This window comes from Dysidea avara, chromosome 1, assembly GCF_963678975.1.
Source record: "Dysidea avara chromosome 1, odDysAvar1.4, whole genome shotgun sequence".
Taxonomy (NCBI): Eukaryota; Metazoa; Porifera; class Demospongiae; order Dictyoceratida; family Dysideidae; genus Dysidea; species Dysidea avara.
This window is the reverse complement of record NC_089272.1, coordinates 22,288,541-22,303,962: the sequence shown is the minus strand read 5'-3', so window position 1 is coordinate 22,303,962 and position 15,422 is coordinate 22,288,541. Positions and strand designations below refer to the sequence as shown.

Below are 15,422 nucleotides of genomic sequence, written 5' to 3'. Positions count from 1 at the left end.
TTTTGTCATATATAGGTGTATGATTAATTTTATTTTTGACAGGAAACAAGAATTGATCAGTTTGGGTTATTGTACAATAACAATTTGATTCTTACAAATAATATCACAATAAAATGTTACAATTATTGAATGTATTATTAGTTTATTACACTGATAATTACAGTAAGTGATATGGTCATAAACAGTCATAGCTAATTCAAACTCACAAATAACTCCCATCTTTAATAGTGAAGATTTTCTTTAGCGATTGTGTAAGCAATATCCATTTTTCTTTTAATCTTCAACCTGGCAGCCTCGCTAAGGTTGGCTTGAGCCATTCCCTTACAGCTGGTGCATATTTCATCAAACTACTGGCTGCTTTCTTGGCCTCCAATGCCATTGCTCGCTTGTGCACATGGTTGCCGCATGATCCTTGATGGTCAAAGCGCGAATATTGGTCGTGCCTTCAATAAAGGCCGGCCTACCTATAGTGTCGCATCGAGCAGAGCTTATCATTAAACACTTCACATTTTTTACATGGTCACGTGCTCTGGATCACCAGACGCTGTTTCCAACCCGAGTTCAAACCGTAACCATCGTATTGTCTGAAGACTTTTATCATTTCAGACACCAACTTCTCCACCGTTTTCTTTGCTACTACATGCTTCCGTGACCATTGCTAGCAGTATCTTCACTGGCTCTCTTGTATCTGGACAATTTGTCTGGATAAGCAGGAACTTATACAGGCATTCTGTGTATTGTCCGGATAATGTCCGGTTGTCGAACGTTATTTCGAGCACTGCCTATACCAGTCAATGTATACATGCCTTTATAAGACGGTTTTTAATGACATTCTGTTAGTGTTGGAGGTTTAGCTAAGTGGTCACAGCATGTGCCTATAAATACATTGGCAACCTTTTTAATGCAACTATATTGTAAAAACTTATCATGCTCTGATTCTGAACCTTATTTGTGCAACATTCTTTTTTGAATGTGTGCCATTTTATTTTCGCTCTCAGTGTAAATACTTTAACATCAACTTATACTGCTTTTAGTATGGAAATAAGGACAATTTGGTGAGCTGGAAATACGTACATGAGACTATTCTTTATCTATAAAGTAGATACTATTTCAGCATTACAAGTTTAAATTGAGTATCCTTTCCATTGTCAGTCATGTGTCACAATGAAATTCTGCACGTATAGGGCATGCTTAATGCTAGTCTCATCCCCCCCCCCCCCCCCCCCCTCAGATCCTCCTCAAGCACGCTTATCGATTTTAGATTATAAGCACACATCAGAAAGGGTCTGGTGAACACCCCCATCTAGTCTTGTCCAGCCAATCCCCAGAATTTTGGGAGCATTAATTGGTGCTAAATGACTATACAAGAGGTGAAGATTATGCCATTGCATCATGAAGCCACAAACCTCTGTAAAAATCTTTGAGTGAACTGAGAAACGGTACTCTTTGGCAAGCCCACCACCTCTACAATGTTTACAAAGACTCCCTGCCACTTCTTAAGTACTGTAAGTAGCTATAGAGTGCTCATATGGGGCTTGTCACGATAATTCTGGGGCAACAAACCTGTTAGTATAGTAGCGTACCGTAGAGCAATACAACAACAACGTGTTCACATTATTCTTATAGACGCACTACATACACGTGAGCAATATTACACTACAAAACCCACAATACATAGTAAATGTTACATACTAAGTCATGTCTTCAGGACATCCTCCGGGGGGGGCACGTAGAGGGTCAATCCATGCTCTAATTTTGTGTTGTCCTCTCTTGGCTTCCTCACAAGTTATAATGGCTGTAGTTGTTACAGACTTCCTTGGTTCATGGCTCCTCCTTCCAGCTTTAGTAGTGGTCTCCAGAATGTCAAACTGCTTACAAGGATCAGCATCCTCCAACACAAGATGGATAGTGTTTGTTTTGGGAATCTGTTCAAGCTGGAATAGGCTTTCTGGGGAAGAGCTGGATAGTGTAGGATTGTAGCCACCTACTGGTAGATTGTAAGGGCTTGGGCTAAGAACTTCTGTCTTTGGTTAGCAATTGGGAGGACAGCTTCACTAGATCCCTCACTTAGCATGGAACTGCAATTCTGGTTATCTTCATTACCATTTACAGCACTGGTGGTAATCAAGGTTGTTGGAAACCTTGATCTGGTAGCTGTTTAATGTCATTCTTCATACAAGTTGCCACAGAGTAGGCATCACAGGCTATTGCAGGTGTCTCATTCTTGGAAAACACTTCTGAGTTGCAAAATGGAGTGTCAATTGGGCTGCTATCTCTAGCATTCTCTGTAGTGCAGGAAAGGATTGAAATATGAAGACTAGTTGTAGAAGTTGGTTGAGGTAGAGGAAGTGGGCCTGAGAGCAAGTACCCCAATCTGGATTGAACAGCTGTTGGTCCATCACCGCGGACTACATGGTCCTGAATGAACTGCCAATAGTAGTCCGCCCCTATGAGAACTGATATGGAAAAATTCTCATCACTAGTCACTGGATGAGCCAATGTTAGTCCTTGTAAGTAAGAGAACTGATTGAGGTGAGTTCTGATGGAGTTTCGAACTGGTGCAGCTAGCTTGGGTACAATCAGGACAGAAATAGGGATCTGACTTCCATTCAATGTATGAATGGAGATTGTTGTGACAGCAAACCTTGTTGGCGTAGAAATTTGCTCACCAAAGGAGGACACTGTGATGAGTTCGTGTCGGATTGGTTGCAGTTGTAGAGTGTCGGCCAGCTGTTGGGTAATGAGTGAGCGTTGGGCTCCTTCATCGAATAGGATATGGCCCTCAACAGTTGTTGAGTTAACTGATACATCTGCAATGGCAGTTTTGAGGAGGCAGACACTAGTGTAAAATGCAGACAATGGTGCAGGGGTCATGGTGGTAAATGAACTAGTGGCAGTAGAATTTGTAGATGTCATGGTTGAATTTGTGGAAGATAAAGTAAATTCTGTAGGAGTTGGTACAGGTTCAGGTTGTAACTGATTAGGTGGAGGTGCCTCTATATTGGTGGTGAAGGCATGACAGAGGCTAGTATGATGTTTCTTATGACACTCAAGGCAACTGAACTTAGATGTGCATTGAGATACTTTATGCCGTGCCAGACAGTTGAAGCACAAACCAGCACTCTTCACAATGTCAAGTCTTTCTTGGGGGGATGTAACTGAGGAACATGAACTGGTTTTGTGCATACCCTTACAGAATACGCACACTGGATCTCTCTTTGGCATATCATGGGTCTGTGGTGTCTTGTAGGTGTCTGTATAGAAGGATGCTGTGGTTGGAGTAGCATAGCCTCGAGTGTCGGAGTGGTTGTGTCCAGTAGGTAGACCAGCCTCAAGGATGTGTACTTCTTTTAACACTCTAGTTAATAATTCGTCAATTGTCCACTTGGTATTGTAGTGATCACGGGCCATATTCATCTTAACACTAGGAGGTAGTTTTCTCAGAACAGAAGTAGTTAAAAGGGCTCCATATGATTGGGATGACTCGCCTAAAGCTGATAGTGCTCTGATATGGCTTTGCAAAGTGTCATAGAATGTCTGTAAGCTCTCTAAATTGTTAGATGGTGGCAGCACATTCAGCAATGCATCCATATGAGCCTCTACCAACTTGTGACTCTGACCAAACCTTTCCTTCAACAATTCCACTAAATGTGAGTAGTTGTTATTAGATAGTGGGAAGCCACTAATAACACGTGATGCATCTCCCTTTAGCTGGGCACGAAGGTAATTGAATTTCTGTATGCCTGTGAGGCACGGGTTAGAGTCTACTGCTGCAGAGAAAGAATCCCAAAAGGTCTGCCATTGTAAGGGATTCCCATCAAAGGTTGGCAGTGGCAGCTTGGGAAGCCTAGTATAGGTCCGATGCATACCTCTTGTGTGTTCATTTACATCTGATGTGTGACTACTCACTTGTGCTGCTGAAGATGTGTCGGAGTGAAGTGTCTTCTTGACTACTTCAGTCTCTGGAAGGGTAGCTGCTGTCACTTCAGGTTCTGTAGTTGTTGTCAATTCTGTCGAAATTAAACGTGGTGCATCATTCACTGAGGATGGGGGGGTGGGAGGTCGTGTTCTTGGCGATTGACTGGCTTTCTTAATGAATTCAGTTAGGACAGCTATTTGTTGTTCTAGAGTGGTCTGGTAGGTATCTGCATCACATATCTCTAATTCAAGCTCATCTTCCTTCTGAATCATCTCTGCAATAGTGCTGTCAAATTTGGTTATCAGTTCATGTTTCACTCTGAGCTGTTCGACTGTAGTGGCTACTAATATTCTCCGCGATTCCGGCGTGGATTCAACGCTCACTCTCTCCAATTCGGCGGTAAGTGCTTCGTCTACTTTAGCCAATAATTTCGTTATGCTGCCCTTGAGGCCACATCGCTTAACACGAAGTCGCTGAATCTCTTCCATTTGATTTAGTGTCAATAAACTGCTTAGTCCAGTCGGTTTCGGTCACAGCACCAATGACTGGTATAGCGGGTTTACCTGTAGAAGAAGGTATCCTGGTTACAGCATCAAACTTGATACGCGAAGGATACCGACCGTAGAACAATACAGCGACAACGTGTTCACACTATTCTTAATGACGCACTACATACACATGAGCAATATTACACTACAAAACCCACAATACATAGTAAATGTTACATACTAAGTCATGTCTTCAGGACAAAACCTCACTGCTAAAGCTGGCCTATAGTAAACTTACTTGGGAAGTGGCAGGGAGTCGTTGTAAGCAGTAGAGGTGGTGGGTTTGCCAGAGAGTACCGTTTCTCAGTTCACTCCAAGATCTTTACATAGGTTTGTGGCTTCATGATGCAATGGAATAATCTTCACCTCTTGTATAGTCATTCAGTACCTATTAATGCTCCCAACCCAGGAAAAATATCTTGCAAGACTTGCAAGATTTGCAGTGCAAGATTCTTGCACTGTTCTTGCAAGAAACGTGCACTAATCTTACAAGCTTGCAAGAATCTTTCACTGAAAATGTCCCTTTTCTTGCAAGAATTTTGCACAGAACTCTTGCATGCAAGAATCTTGCACTGAAAATGTCCCTTTTCTTGCAAGAATCTTGGAAACCTTGCAAGATATTTTTCCCTGGGAAGATTCTGGGGATTGGCTGGACAAGACTGGATGGAGGTGTTCACCAGACCCTTTCCGTTGTGCGCTTTAATCTAAAATCAATAAGCGCACTTGAGGAAGGGTCTGGGGGACGAGACTAGCTTAATACACTGGATGTAGTATATAGTACTGTTATAGTGTAGGTGCACTTGCAGTAAATTATGCAACTTTGTACAAGTGGGAGCTTGAAAGTGAAACATACTTGATAGAGAAACTCCTGCACTGTAGGGCAAGTACTATTACTGTAGGGCAGGTATACTGATGCTACGTTATAATTTCTTTTTGCTGTCAGTTAAATGTTTCATGTAGAATCTAAAATGGTATTATTACATGTATTGCCTGCATGACAGGTACTACTATTATAAATTTCATCACCAACTGTATGGTATATAATACTACTGTTTAGTTTAGCTAGCTACACATAGCTCTGCTGTTAAGCTTACCTGCCTGCATCGTTGTGCTTACATCATTTCAGTGTACTTGCAGGATGCAGCCTCATGTTTAATGTAATACCACCATGCATGCTACATAGCTACATTCATAGAAACTTAATGTTTGTTTACCATTACATTAAATTTATGTGGAGATGGGTGATTTTAAGCTTAATATACGTAAGTATAACATAATTATGCATGCACAATACCATACATCAAGTCCTGTATGCACTGTAGGGTAGGCTATGGTCTTTTTTTGATGTTGGTCAGTGTGTAAAAGTTGTCAAATGATGTTACAGATATTGCCTACAGGTACCGTGTACACACCTGTGTGGTAAACATTATGTATATACATTATTATAGTTGTCCTAGCTTAGCTTAGATACACAAGTACACAAAAAAATTTAGAATTTTCAACTAGAGTAGGGACCATAGCATATCGATAAAAAGTACTGAAACAAGCTGGAGTAGTGCATGATATTAAATCACAGTAAAACAATAAGAAGTTATATCCCTACTGTGCATTTCCATTGTGGTATCTTGAGCACAGTAGGGATATAACACTTCTTATTGTTTTACTATGATTTAATATCATGCACTACTCCAGCTTGTTTCAGTACTTTTTATTGATATGCTATGGTCCCTACTCTAGTTATCTTATTGTGTACTTGTTTGTTAACCTTTATTGTAAATAATTATTATGATTGGTGAACCCATGCATGCCGCAACTGAAATGGTGCCACACACCCCAACTATGTTAATTATCGTCTGAAAAGTAAAATATCCATTGTGCTTTGTTGTCAGCTATGTTATACCCGTTACACAGCATTACGAATCAATAACTGTTTGAAAAGCACCTCTGCAAATCAGAGTAGCCACTATGAAAAATACAGACAATTTCCGTTACGAAGGGAAGCCATCACACACTACCGTCAAATTGACACTTTTCGCTGTCATCAAAGATGAATGGGACACAAAGGAGGACACTGGTAAATCCATGAAGAATGCAATGTATGTACTGCGGTATGCCAAAAGGCTCCTCTCAGGCCGAAGCGACGTTGAACAGTGAAAAAATCAAGCCCGCAGCCTTAGCCGTTATCAAGTTACGCTTGTCTGAAGGCATTAGTCAGTCAATCAGTTACTCAGTCAGTAGAAAATTCTGTTAAATTAAAAAAATAAAAATAAATTCCATAGCAACTTGCTGAAACGTTTTGGGTTGAAACGTTTTGGGTTGATCTGAAAGCTTGTTTGGGCTTAGTTTTACCTAACCAATACTGCAGGGGAAATTGAGGCTGGTTTTTGGGTGATGCTATTTCGTGAGCCATGCCTACTCCTTTGTGGTCCCTACTATACAGTACTGTCGTACTGTATGATGCAGTACTGCTATGGTTGCAACATTTCAGTTTATATTGCTTTCAGGCTTAAAAGTGATATCACTATGCATGCTGTGTGAATACGTTTAATGCTTATGACTTTTAGTTATGGTCCTGCATGTAGGGCAGGTACCATTGCTAGTACTTATATAGCTGAAAGCCGTTTGCCTATCCGTTTATATGCATTCTTTCTTCATTATTCTACCAACTTGGCAGCTGGAGCACATATTGACATGGGACTTTGGAGAAGAGAAAATTAAATTGTTTACATTAAAGAGAAATTAATTGACCTAGGTGCCTGAAAGCATGTGTCAAGGTACTTTTGCTCAGGCATTTGGTTGCTATTCAGTATAGCTACTGCAAATGGTGCCAGCTTCTATAACAATTTTGCAGTCAGAATTTGAAGCCATACATACTACGTACATGTGCCTCCATGATAGGACAAGTACCACACAAATTACACTGTAATGCTGACCCTGTCATATAACTTTACTGCAGGATTGCACAAGCCTCATGATCATGTAATTTATAAGTGACATCACTGTGCATGTTACGTAGGTTTGAGACACGAATCGTGCTGATATTTAATACTTGGTTCCAATGTATTAATGTTATTGTAATTTAACCAAAACAGCCAAGCTGTAAAAAAGGAGTGCGGCTCCCAAAAAAGCCAGGGTGAAAAAAGATGTGAAATCCAATGTGGCAGCCAAGAAATGGCTGTGACAGTAGGTTAATGGCAAAAATTTTAATGATGACAGTTCAAGTGAATTTGCGTTAACTCCTCCAAGTTTTACTAGGATTTGGCACCAAATTCACCTGAATTGTCATTATTAAAACTTTTGTCATTAACGTACCATCACAGCCATTTCTTGGCTGCCACCTTGGATTTCACATCCTTCTGTGTGCCAAGGTTCAAGGCAATTGGATATGATGTTGGCGTTTTATGGCAGTTTTTGTAAGTGTGCGAAAAGAGGAAGAAAAATAAGATAAAAAATGAAGAAGCTAAGCCAATTTTTGAAGTTGCATATCTCAGAAATACTGTAAGTGATTTTGCTGAAATTTGGAATGTCGAATACTGACGTTGGTGGGAGTGTCCACAGCCAAAATTGTTTCATTTCGTAAAGACACCACAGAGCTACGGATGCATGAAAAATCATGTTTTCTTTCTTCCTGTCGATATACTCACAGTGTTGCATGCCGGCTTCTTGGGCCTCACAACACACTACCGTGTATCTTGATATGGAATTTACCTATAGCTTTCACTCTGCATCTTGGCTTGGGAGTGCTCCTTTTCTTTTCATCTCCTTAATTCATTGTACTGTATTTGTTTAATTCATTCTTCCCATATAGCTGTTACAGTGTTTTTCTATACAGAACCCTTGTTACCATATGGAGCACCACAATCAACAAAGTACAATACTGTATCATACAGTATGAGTACCACTGTGTGTATAGTATAATATAATATAATGGTACTTCCCCAGTTGATATAGTACTACTGAAAGATGCCTTCGCAGGAAAGACTGATTCCATAGGCATTTCTTGTACTGTTCTTCATTTGTAGCGTGGTGTAACAAGTAGTTCAGCATTATAAAAGAAGGTAAACAAGCAAGTACAAGGAATTTTAAGGTCATAGGAATAAAAATATTTAAACAATTTAAGGGAGTTTGCCTACACCTGAAGATATACTAATGGAAATTTAATTTCTAAAATTAAATGTCTATGCAGGTGAACTAGTGGACATTTAATTCTCAATTGAAGTATGTAGGAACTAGTGCATATCATTTCTCTAGTACACTGTATGGTACAGTAAATTCAAAAAAACTTTGTTTATCACAAATGTGTAGGCCTATTCAGCTAATCTATCAACTATATTGTTTCCTCATACTGATGCAACCAATACCGATATCTATTAGATAGATTTACATCTACAAAACCTATCAACTATACTGTTTCCTCGTATTAATGTAAACAATACTAGTATCTATAAAGTAGGCTTTGCACCTAATCCTAGGTGTTTTGCTGTCAATTGATTATGTTTATTTTCAGTTATTTCAACCGTGTGTGTTCATACACAGTACAAGCATAACAAAAAATTAGAAATTTGAGTTGATTAGGGTTCAAACAAAAAAAGTAGTTAAACAAGCTAAAACAAGAGAGGTTGACTATACCTGCAGATATGTTCGATCCCTATACTTCAGTCTATAACCATGACTGAATTAGGGATTAAAATTTAATGTCTATTAGTATATTATCTGCATGAAAGTATGTCCATCAGTATATCTGCACTGAAGCCATATAGTGATATTGCAAACGACATCTTACATTGTCAGCAAAAAGAAGTGGGACATAAAGGGAAGTCCATAATTATGTATTGTACGTGATCAGTTACTACAAAAATTACAGAAGGTTTCTGTTATTAACATGATAATCAGCACAAAGGAACCATTGCACTCTACTCCTGAATCAATGTCTACTGTACACGGTAATGGAAAAAGAAATGAAAAACAAAGGAGGACTAAGACACATCCCATAATGTATCCATTGTAGCCTGTACAGTAGGAAAAAGGCACATCTCAGACTGAAATGATGTTCGACAGTGAAGAAATCATGCCTGTAGTCTTAATTGTAATCAAGCTACAGTATGCTTGGCTGAAGGCTTATAAATTGTACGATTATACGATTATAAATTATAAATTATACGATTGTTTTATTGCTAAAGGCTAAAGACTTATAGGCTTAGTTATAGTTTCAACCAATAATGCCAAGGCACCATGAAGGTATTGTGAGACTGGTTTCTGGTCAATATGTAGTTTGTGAGAAAGTACAGACATAATATACTACTGTACTGTATGATAGTAGAGGCATTGTTAATTGCATAATATTATCATACTGTATAGTTATGTTAAGTGTGAATTGTCTCTTTCGCAGCTGAACAGTTATCAAACACCCTGGATAATGCTGATGGTAAGAAGCTATTTTTGAACACATGGCTTGTATTTTAATATGTATACTTAAGTTTAATTTGATCTGTGTGTCTCCAACTGTCTACATGTATTAAAGCTGGCTTTTATATTTTTTTCCAGATTCTAACAAAACCGAAACAGTTATTGCAGTTACAGTTAGCATTGGAGTGATAATAGTGTTGATAAGCATGGGATTAGTCACTCTCTTTGGATGTTGTTATAAAGCAAGTATGTATTAATGTGTACTTGTGATACACATGTACCAGGTTTGTCATATCCATGTGAATGTCATTGTGGAACATAGTTTGGGTATGCAGAGTATATCCACTGCTCATAGGTATGTGGATAATGATAACCTTAATTCTATACTCACAAAGAAAGTCACAGAACCTTGTCATGGCTAAAGGAATAGTGTTTTGTCCACTCTGTGGTCTGGCATAGTGACTAGTCTGGCTTAGCAGTTCTCTGCACAGCCATTTATCATTTCTTCCAAAGATTACTGTGCAAATGCAACTTCTAAACCAGGGGTGTAACCTGCAGCCAGCAAGTATGTGTACATGTGGCGTAGGGATCCATGTGGTATAAAGCAGTAAAACAAGAAACATGCATATGTACCTATATACAACTCCACTGTATACAGGGGGTATACGTTTGTGAGAAATCCGTCTTTAGCACATATTGTTTGAAATCTCTTTACTTATTCAATGTCACTTCTGTGAATTGTACACAGGTTATTTTGCAATAAAGTGAACGAGTAATTATTTACCAGAGTAATGGGCAGACGCATTCATACTTAGTTCATTTGAGCAATTTTGCATCTCTGTGTATGATATATGCCAGCCACTTGAAATATTTGCTCTATTGACCAATGTGCTATTGGTGATCAGTGCTGGCTTGCTGTTACAGAATTTGGTTTTTGATGAAGGGATTTGACACCATTGAATTTGTTTTCATACACGTGAAACAATATATCATACAGGACATATACTATAGGTATTTACCACGGTACGTATGTGTCACATCTAATTGTGCTTTATTGCCTGTCTGTATCTCTTATTTACCATCAGCTTTTTTTAACTGTAGAAAATGACAGGAGCCCAGCTGAATGCAATAAGTAAGTCCTAACATCCAAATAACCTGCATACTCATTATAATTGTATGTGTGTTACTGTACATGCTAGACATGTGTGTAATACTGACTGCCACACACACACATATGCGCACACACATGTGCACACACCTTTACAATGTCTTGATACTCTTGGGACATAACAATAACTTTTTAACAAGTCTATAAAGTCAACAAAGCCTACACATTGCACACTTTCTCATGTTACAACTGCATTTATATTTTTTTAAATTGGTGTCAATTTTAAGGTATTTGATATAAACATCTGGTGATAATTGCTGACAGGTCTTGGTTACCAGTAACCAACTAAGTGCTACTTCCTAAACACTTTTGCACTGCTTAACACATGTATATACCATACATGGTGGGCTCCCAGAACATATCATTAAGTATGTAAGTAGGTCATTCAGGCACTCCTAAATATAATTTTGTAGCAAACTATTGTAAGCATTTGGGTTGTACTGAAGGCACTTTTGGTCTTGGTCAAGGCACCGTGAAGAAATCACGAACCTCTAATATACGGTTACTACTTCAGTTCTGAGTATGACCTCATGTGTTTCACAGTGTACTACTATCTATTAATGCAACTATGTATGTACATACACATAGTATGTGTAATACTTTTCCTGGATTTTCTTGTAGAATAACGGAGGAAAATCAAGTAGAAAATTGTAGCAACTCACCTGATCATGAGTATGAGCCATCCACCCCAGAACGTTCACTAAACGCCCAACCAGTACTTCATTCCACACCGAATGGAGACTGTGATATGCCAGGATTAGTAGTATCATCTCACAGTGATGAAGACTCTGTTGAAGAACAACTTGAGCATTCCAGTGGTGCTGTTAATCTTCTGTATTCTATTAAAGAAAACGATGATGATGTTTTTTCTACTGAGTCTCGTAGGCCTAGCAGAAAACTTGGCGTTGCAGATGCAATTCTTAGTGGTACGTTCTAGCAATGTACATATTTAGAGAAATAATCCTGGGTGTCCCAACAGTACCCTTTATTATATACTGTGTGCCGCCCAGAGGTAACATTACAATCCCTCGCGAGTGACTCGACATGACGCACGACTGGAATACATCACGTGCGAAGGCATGCGGTTACTGGAGCAGCCACCCGAGGGAGCTCGCCTATCGTGGCTACAGGTGGTGAGTTAGTTAGCGCACACATGCCAAAGAAATGACGGCTCAAAAATTGGCTACACGAGTGTCAACTGCTTGCAAGTGTAACGTTACCTCTGGACAGTACTGTAGGTACCATATTGTTAAATAGGAGACGTGGGTTGGTAGTTTGTTGGATAAAACCAAAGTACGTACAGGTACATACATGTATAAGGAGGAAACACAAAGGTATTGAGGTGTAATGGAGGTAACATCATGTTGTATTGTTGGTTGAATTGTCCTTAATTTTCACAAAACATCCTCTGCAATCAAAGTGAGCGGATTGCTAACAAACACAACCAGTATACTACTATGCTGTGAAGCTGTCAACTAGGCATTTAAAGTTAAACAACTGTTTTGCTTTCGCTAGTACTTTATTTGTGGCATGCGTTTGTTACACAATACACAAGATTGGGAATTTTACATGTAAGTTCGATAGGGATTATAGAAATAAAAGTAGTGAATCAAGGGAGGTCACCTACACCTGAAGTGGAAATTTAATCCCTACTTCTATACATGTACCTGTGACTGAATTAGGGATTAAAATTAAGGTGTACCTGTAGATCATCTCATTTGTTTCACTACTTTTTATTCTATAATCCCTAAATTTCTATTATGACTGGTAAACCCATGCATAAGAACTGTTCAAAAAGCACCTCTGCTATTGAAGTAGCCACTATGAAAAATACAGACGATTTCTGTTATGAAGGGAAGCTATCATGTGCTACTGCCAAATCGACACTTTTCGCTGTCAGCATAGATGAATGAAACACAAAAATGGACACTGGCAAGTCCATGAAGAATGCATTGTACATACTGTGGTATGCCAGAAGGCACTTCTCAGGCCAAAGTGACATCAAACAGTGAAAAAATCAAGCCCATAGTTTTACTGCTATCGAGTTACGCTTGTCTGAAGGCATCAGTCAGTTATCCATCAGTCACTAGAAAATTTTGTAACATAAATTTTTAAACATTCCATAGCACCTTGTTGAAAGCATTTCGGATAGATCTGAAGGCTTGTTTGGGCTTACCCATTACTGCCTTATATAATGTCATCAGGGAAAAGTGAGGCTGGCTTTTGGGTGATGTTTTTTCATGGGACATGCCTACACCTTCGTGATTCCTACTATACAGTACAGGCTTTGTTTAGTGTTTAATTTTCATAAACTGACTGCTTTTTACCACTAAAGATTTGCTCACATGGGTGCGTGCAGACAAACATAGATACGTAGATAGATATGTAGGTAGATAGATGCACACACATTTTTACGAAAACAATTTGAACGCCGACTGTGGGCATGCGCCTGGTTTAAAAATGTCAGAAAAAATTCTCCAGGTTTCAAACCAGGGACTTCAACACCTATATACCCAAGCCTTTACCACTCTGCGACTGCTGTCAGTTGCTCACCTCACTTAATTTCTACATTTTAAATAAAGTTTCTGGTTTAGTACACTAGAATGATAACTCGTAGATCTATTAGTAAAAATTCTAGAACATTCTATATGCATTGTATTGTAATGCTTAGAAAAAATCTGTACATTATTAAAGTACTACAAATAGCCTATATCAAGTGTGTTGTGTGGCTAAGTACAGCGCGGGAGACATACTTATTTTACAGAACCAGAAAATGCCTTTCTCTTGTATCCTATCTCCATAGTGCTTGAATTAATCATTTCTGCTGTGGAATCTTCCTTAGGGTAGGGCATCTCCTATTCCTAATTCGAGTCAAATCTGTACAGTCATTGGGATATACCACGTGCCTTTAAAATTTGTCTTATTTCAGTTCTTCTCAGTCTTCGACGATTCCTGTAGTAAAGGGAATAAGTTAAAAGGAAGTACTCTGTATCAAGGCCAACCATAAGCTGGCTTTGGAACTTGCAAGAAGTGATATCGGTACAAAAACAACCAAGCTGTGAAAAATGTGTGGCCTTAAAAAGCCTGGATGAAAATAATTGTGAAGTCAAAGGTGGCGGCCAACAAATGGCTGCAATGAGTTTATGCTAATAAATATTAATCTAATCCAAAACAGCCAAGCTGTAAAAAAAGAGTGCAGTCCTCAGAAAGGCTATCGTGAAAAAAGATGTGAAATCCAAGGTGGTGGTCAAGAAATGGCTGTGATGGTAGGTTAATGGTAAGAATTTTAATAACGACAATTCAGGTGAATTTTGTTCCAAGACCAAGCGGCACCAAATTCACCTGAATTATCGTTATTAAATTTTTTACCGTTAACCTACCATCACAGCCATTTCTTGGCCGCCATCTTGGATTTCACATCTTTTTTCACCATAGCCTTTCTGAGGGCCGCACTCTTTTTACAGCTTGGCTGTTTTGGATTAGATTTCACTTCTTTTTGTATTTGTATACCCCAAAGCCGGCCTATGACTGGCTTTAGGGCTTTTTAACTCATCATTTTTTCTTTACCACAGGAAGAAGAACAAGATGAAGCAGATTTTAAATACTTTAACTAATTCAGATTTTTTTATCAGTAAATGTACAAATTATATATATATAATATAAATACATACATTTATTACATGTCAGTTATTTCCTATGGATAAATTGTTTGCAGCTGATCTCTCTACTGGGTGACTTGAAATGTAACTGAACTTGTACAGGATGATTTTGTTTGGAGCTGAACTCTCTACAAGGTGATTTTTTTCTTACTGATAACTCTACAGGATTACTTTGTCTGGCTTATCTCTCTAAAGGGTGATTTGTTTTTGTAGCTGAACTCTCTACAGGGTGATCCTTCTAGCTGATCTCTCTACAGGATGACTTGTTTGTAGCTGAACTATCTGCAGGGTGATTTCTTTGTAGCTGAACTCTCTACAAGGTGATCCTTCTAGCTGATCTCTCTACAGGATGACTTGTTTCTAGCTGAACTCTCTACAGGGTGATTTGTTAGCAGCTGAACTCTCTACAAGGTAACTTCTTCTAGCTGATCTTTCTACAGTCGATTTGTTTGTAGCTGAATTCGCAGCTGAACTCTTTACATGGTAGTTTCTTTGTAGTTGAACTCTCTACAATGTACTTCTTCTCTTCTAGCTGAACTCTCTACAGGGTGACTTGTTTCTAGCTGAACTCTCTACAGGTGATTTTTTTGCAGCTGAACTCTCTTACATGGTGGTTTTTTTGTAGCTGAACTCTCTACAAGGTGACTTCTTCTAGCTGATCTCTCTACAGGATGACTTATTTCTAACTGAACTCTCTACAGGGTGATCTGTTTATAGCTGAA

At 38.8% G+C, this 15,422-nt stretch overlaps 1 protein-coding gene across 1 annotated transcript in view; it reads left to right on the top strand.

Annotated features, from left to right (window-relative positions):
* Positions 1-15,422, top strand: part of LOC136259246 (uncharacterized) — a 47,502-nt gene that overhangs the window by 12,987 nt on the left and 19,093 nt on the right. The window contains exons 3-6 of the mRNA XM_066052738.1: positions 9,857-9,892; positions 10,012-10,119; positions 10,975-11,005; positions 11,663-11,967. Coding sequence (XP_065908810.1) covers positions 9,857-9,892; positions 10,012-10,119; positions 10,975-11,005; positions 11,663-11,967 — 480 coding nt within the window. The remainder of the gene's footprint in view (positions 1-9,856; positions 9,893-10,011; positions 10,120-10,974; positions 11,006-11,662; positions 11,968-15,422) is intronic.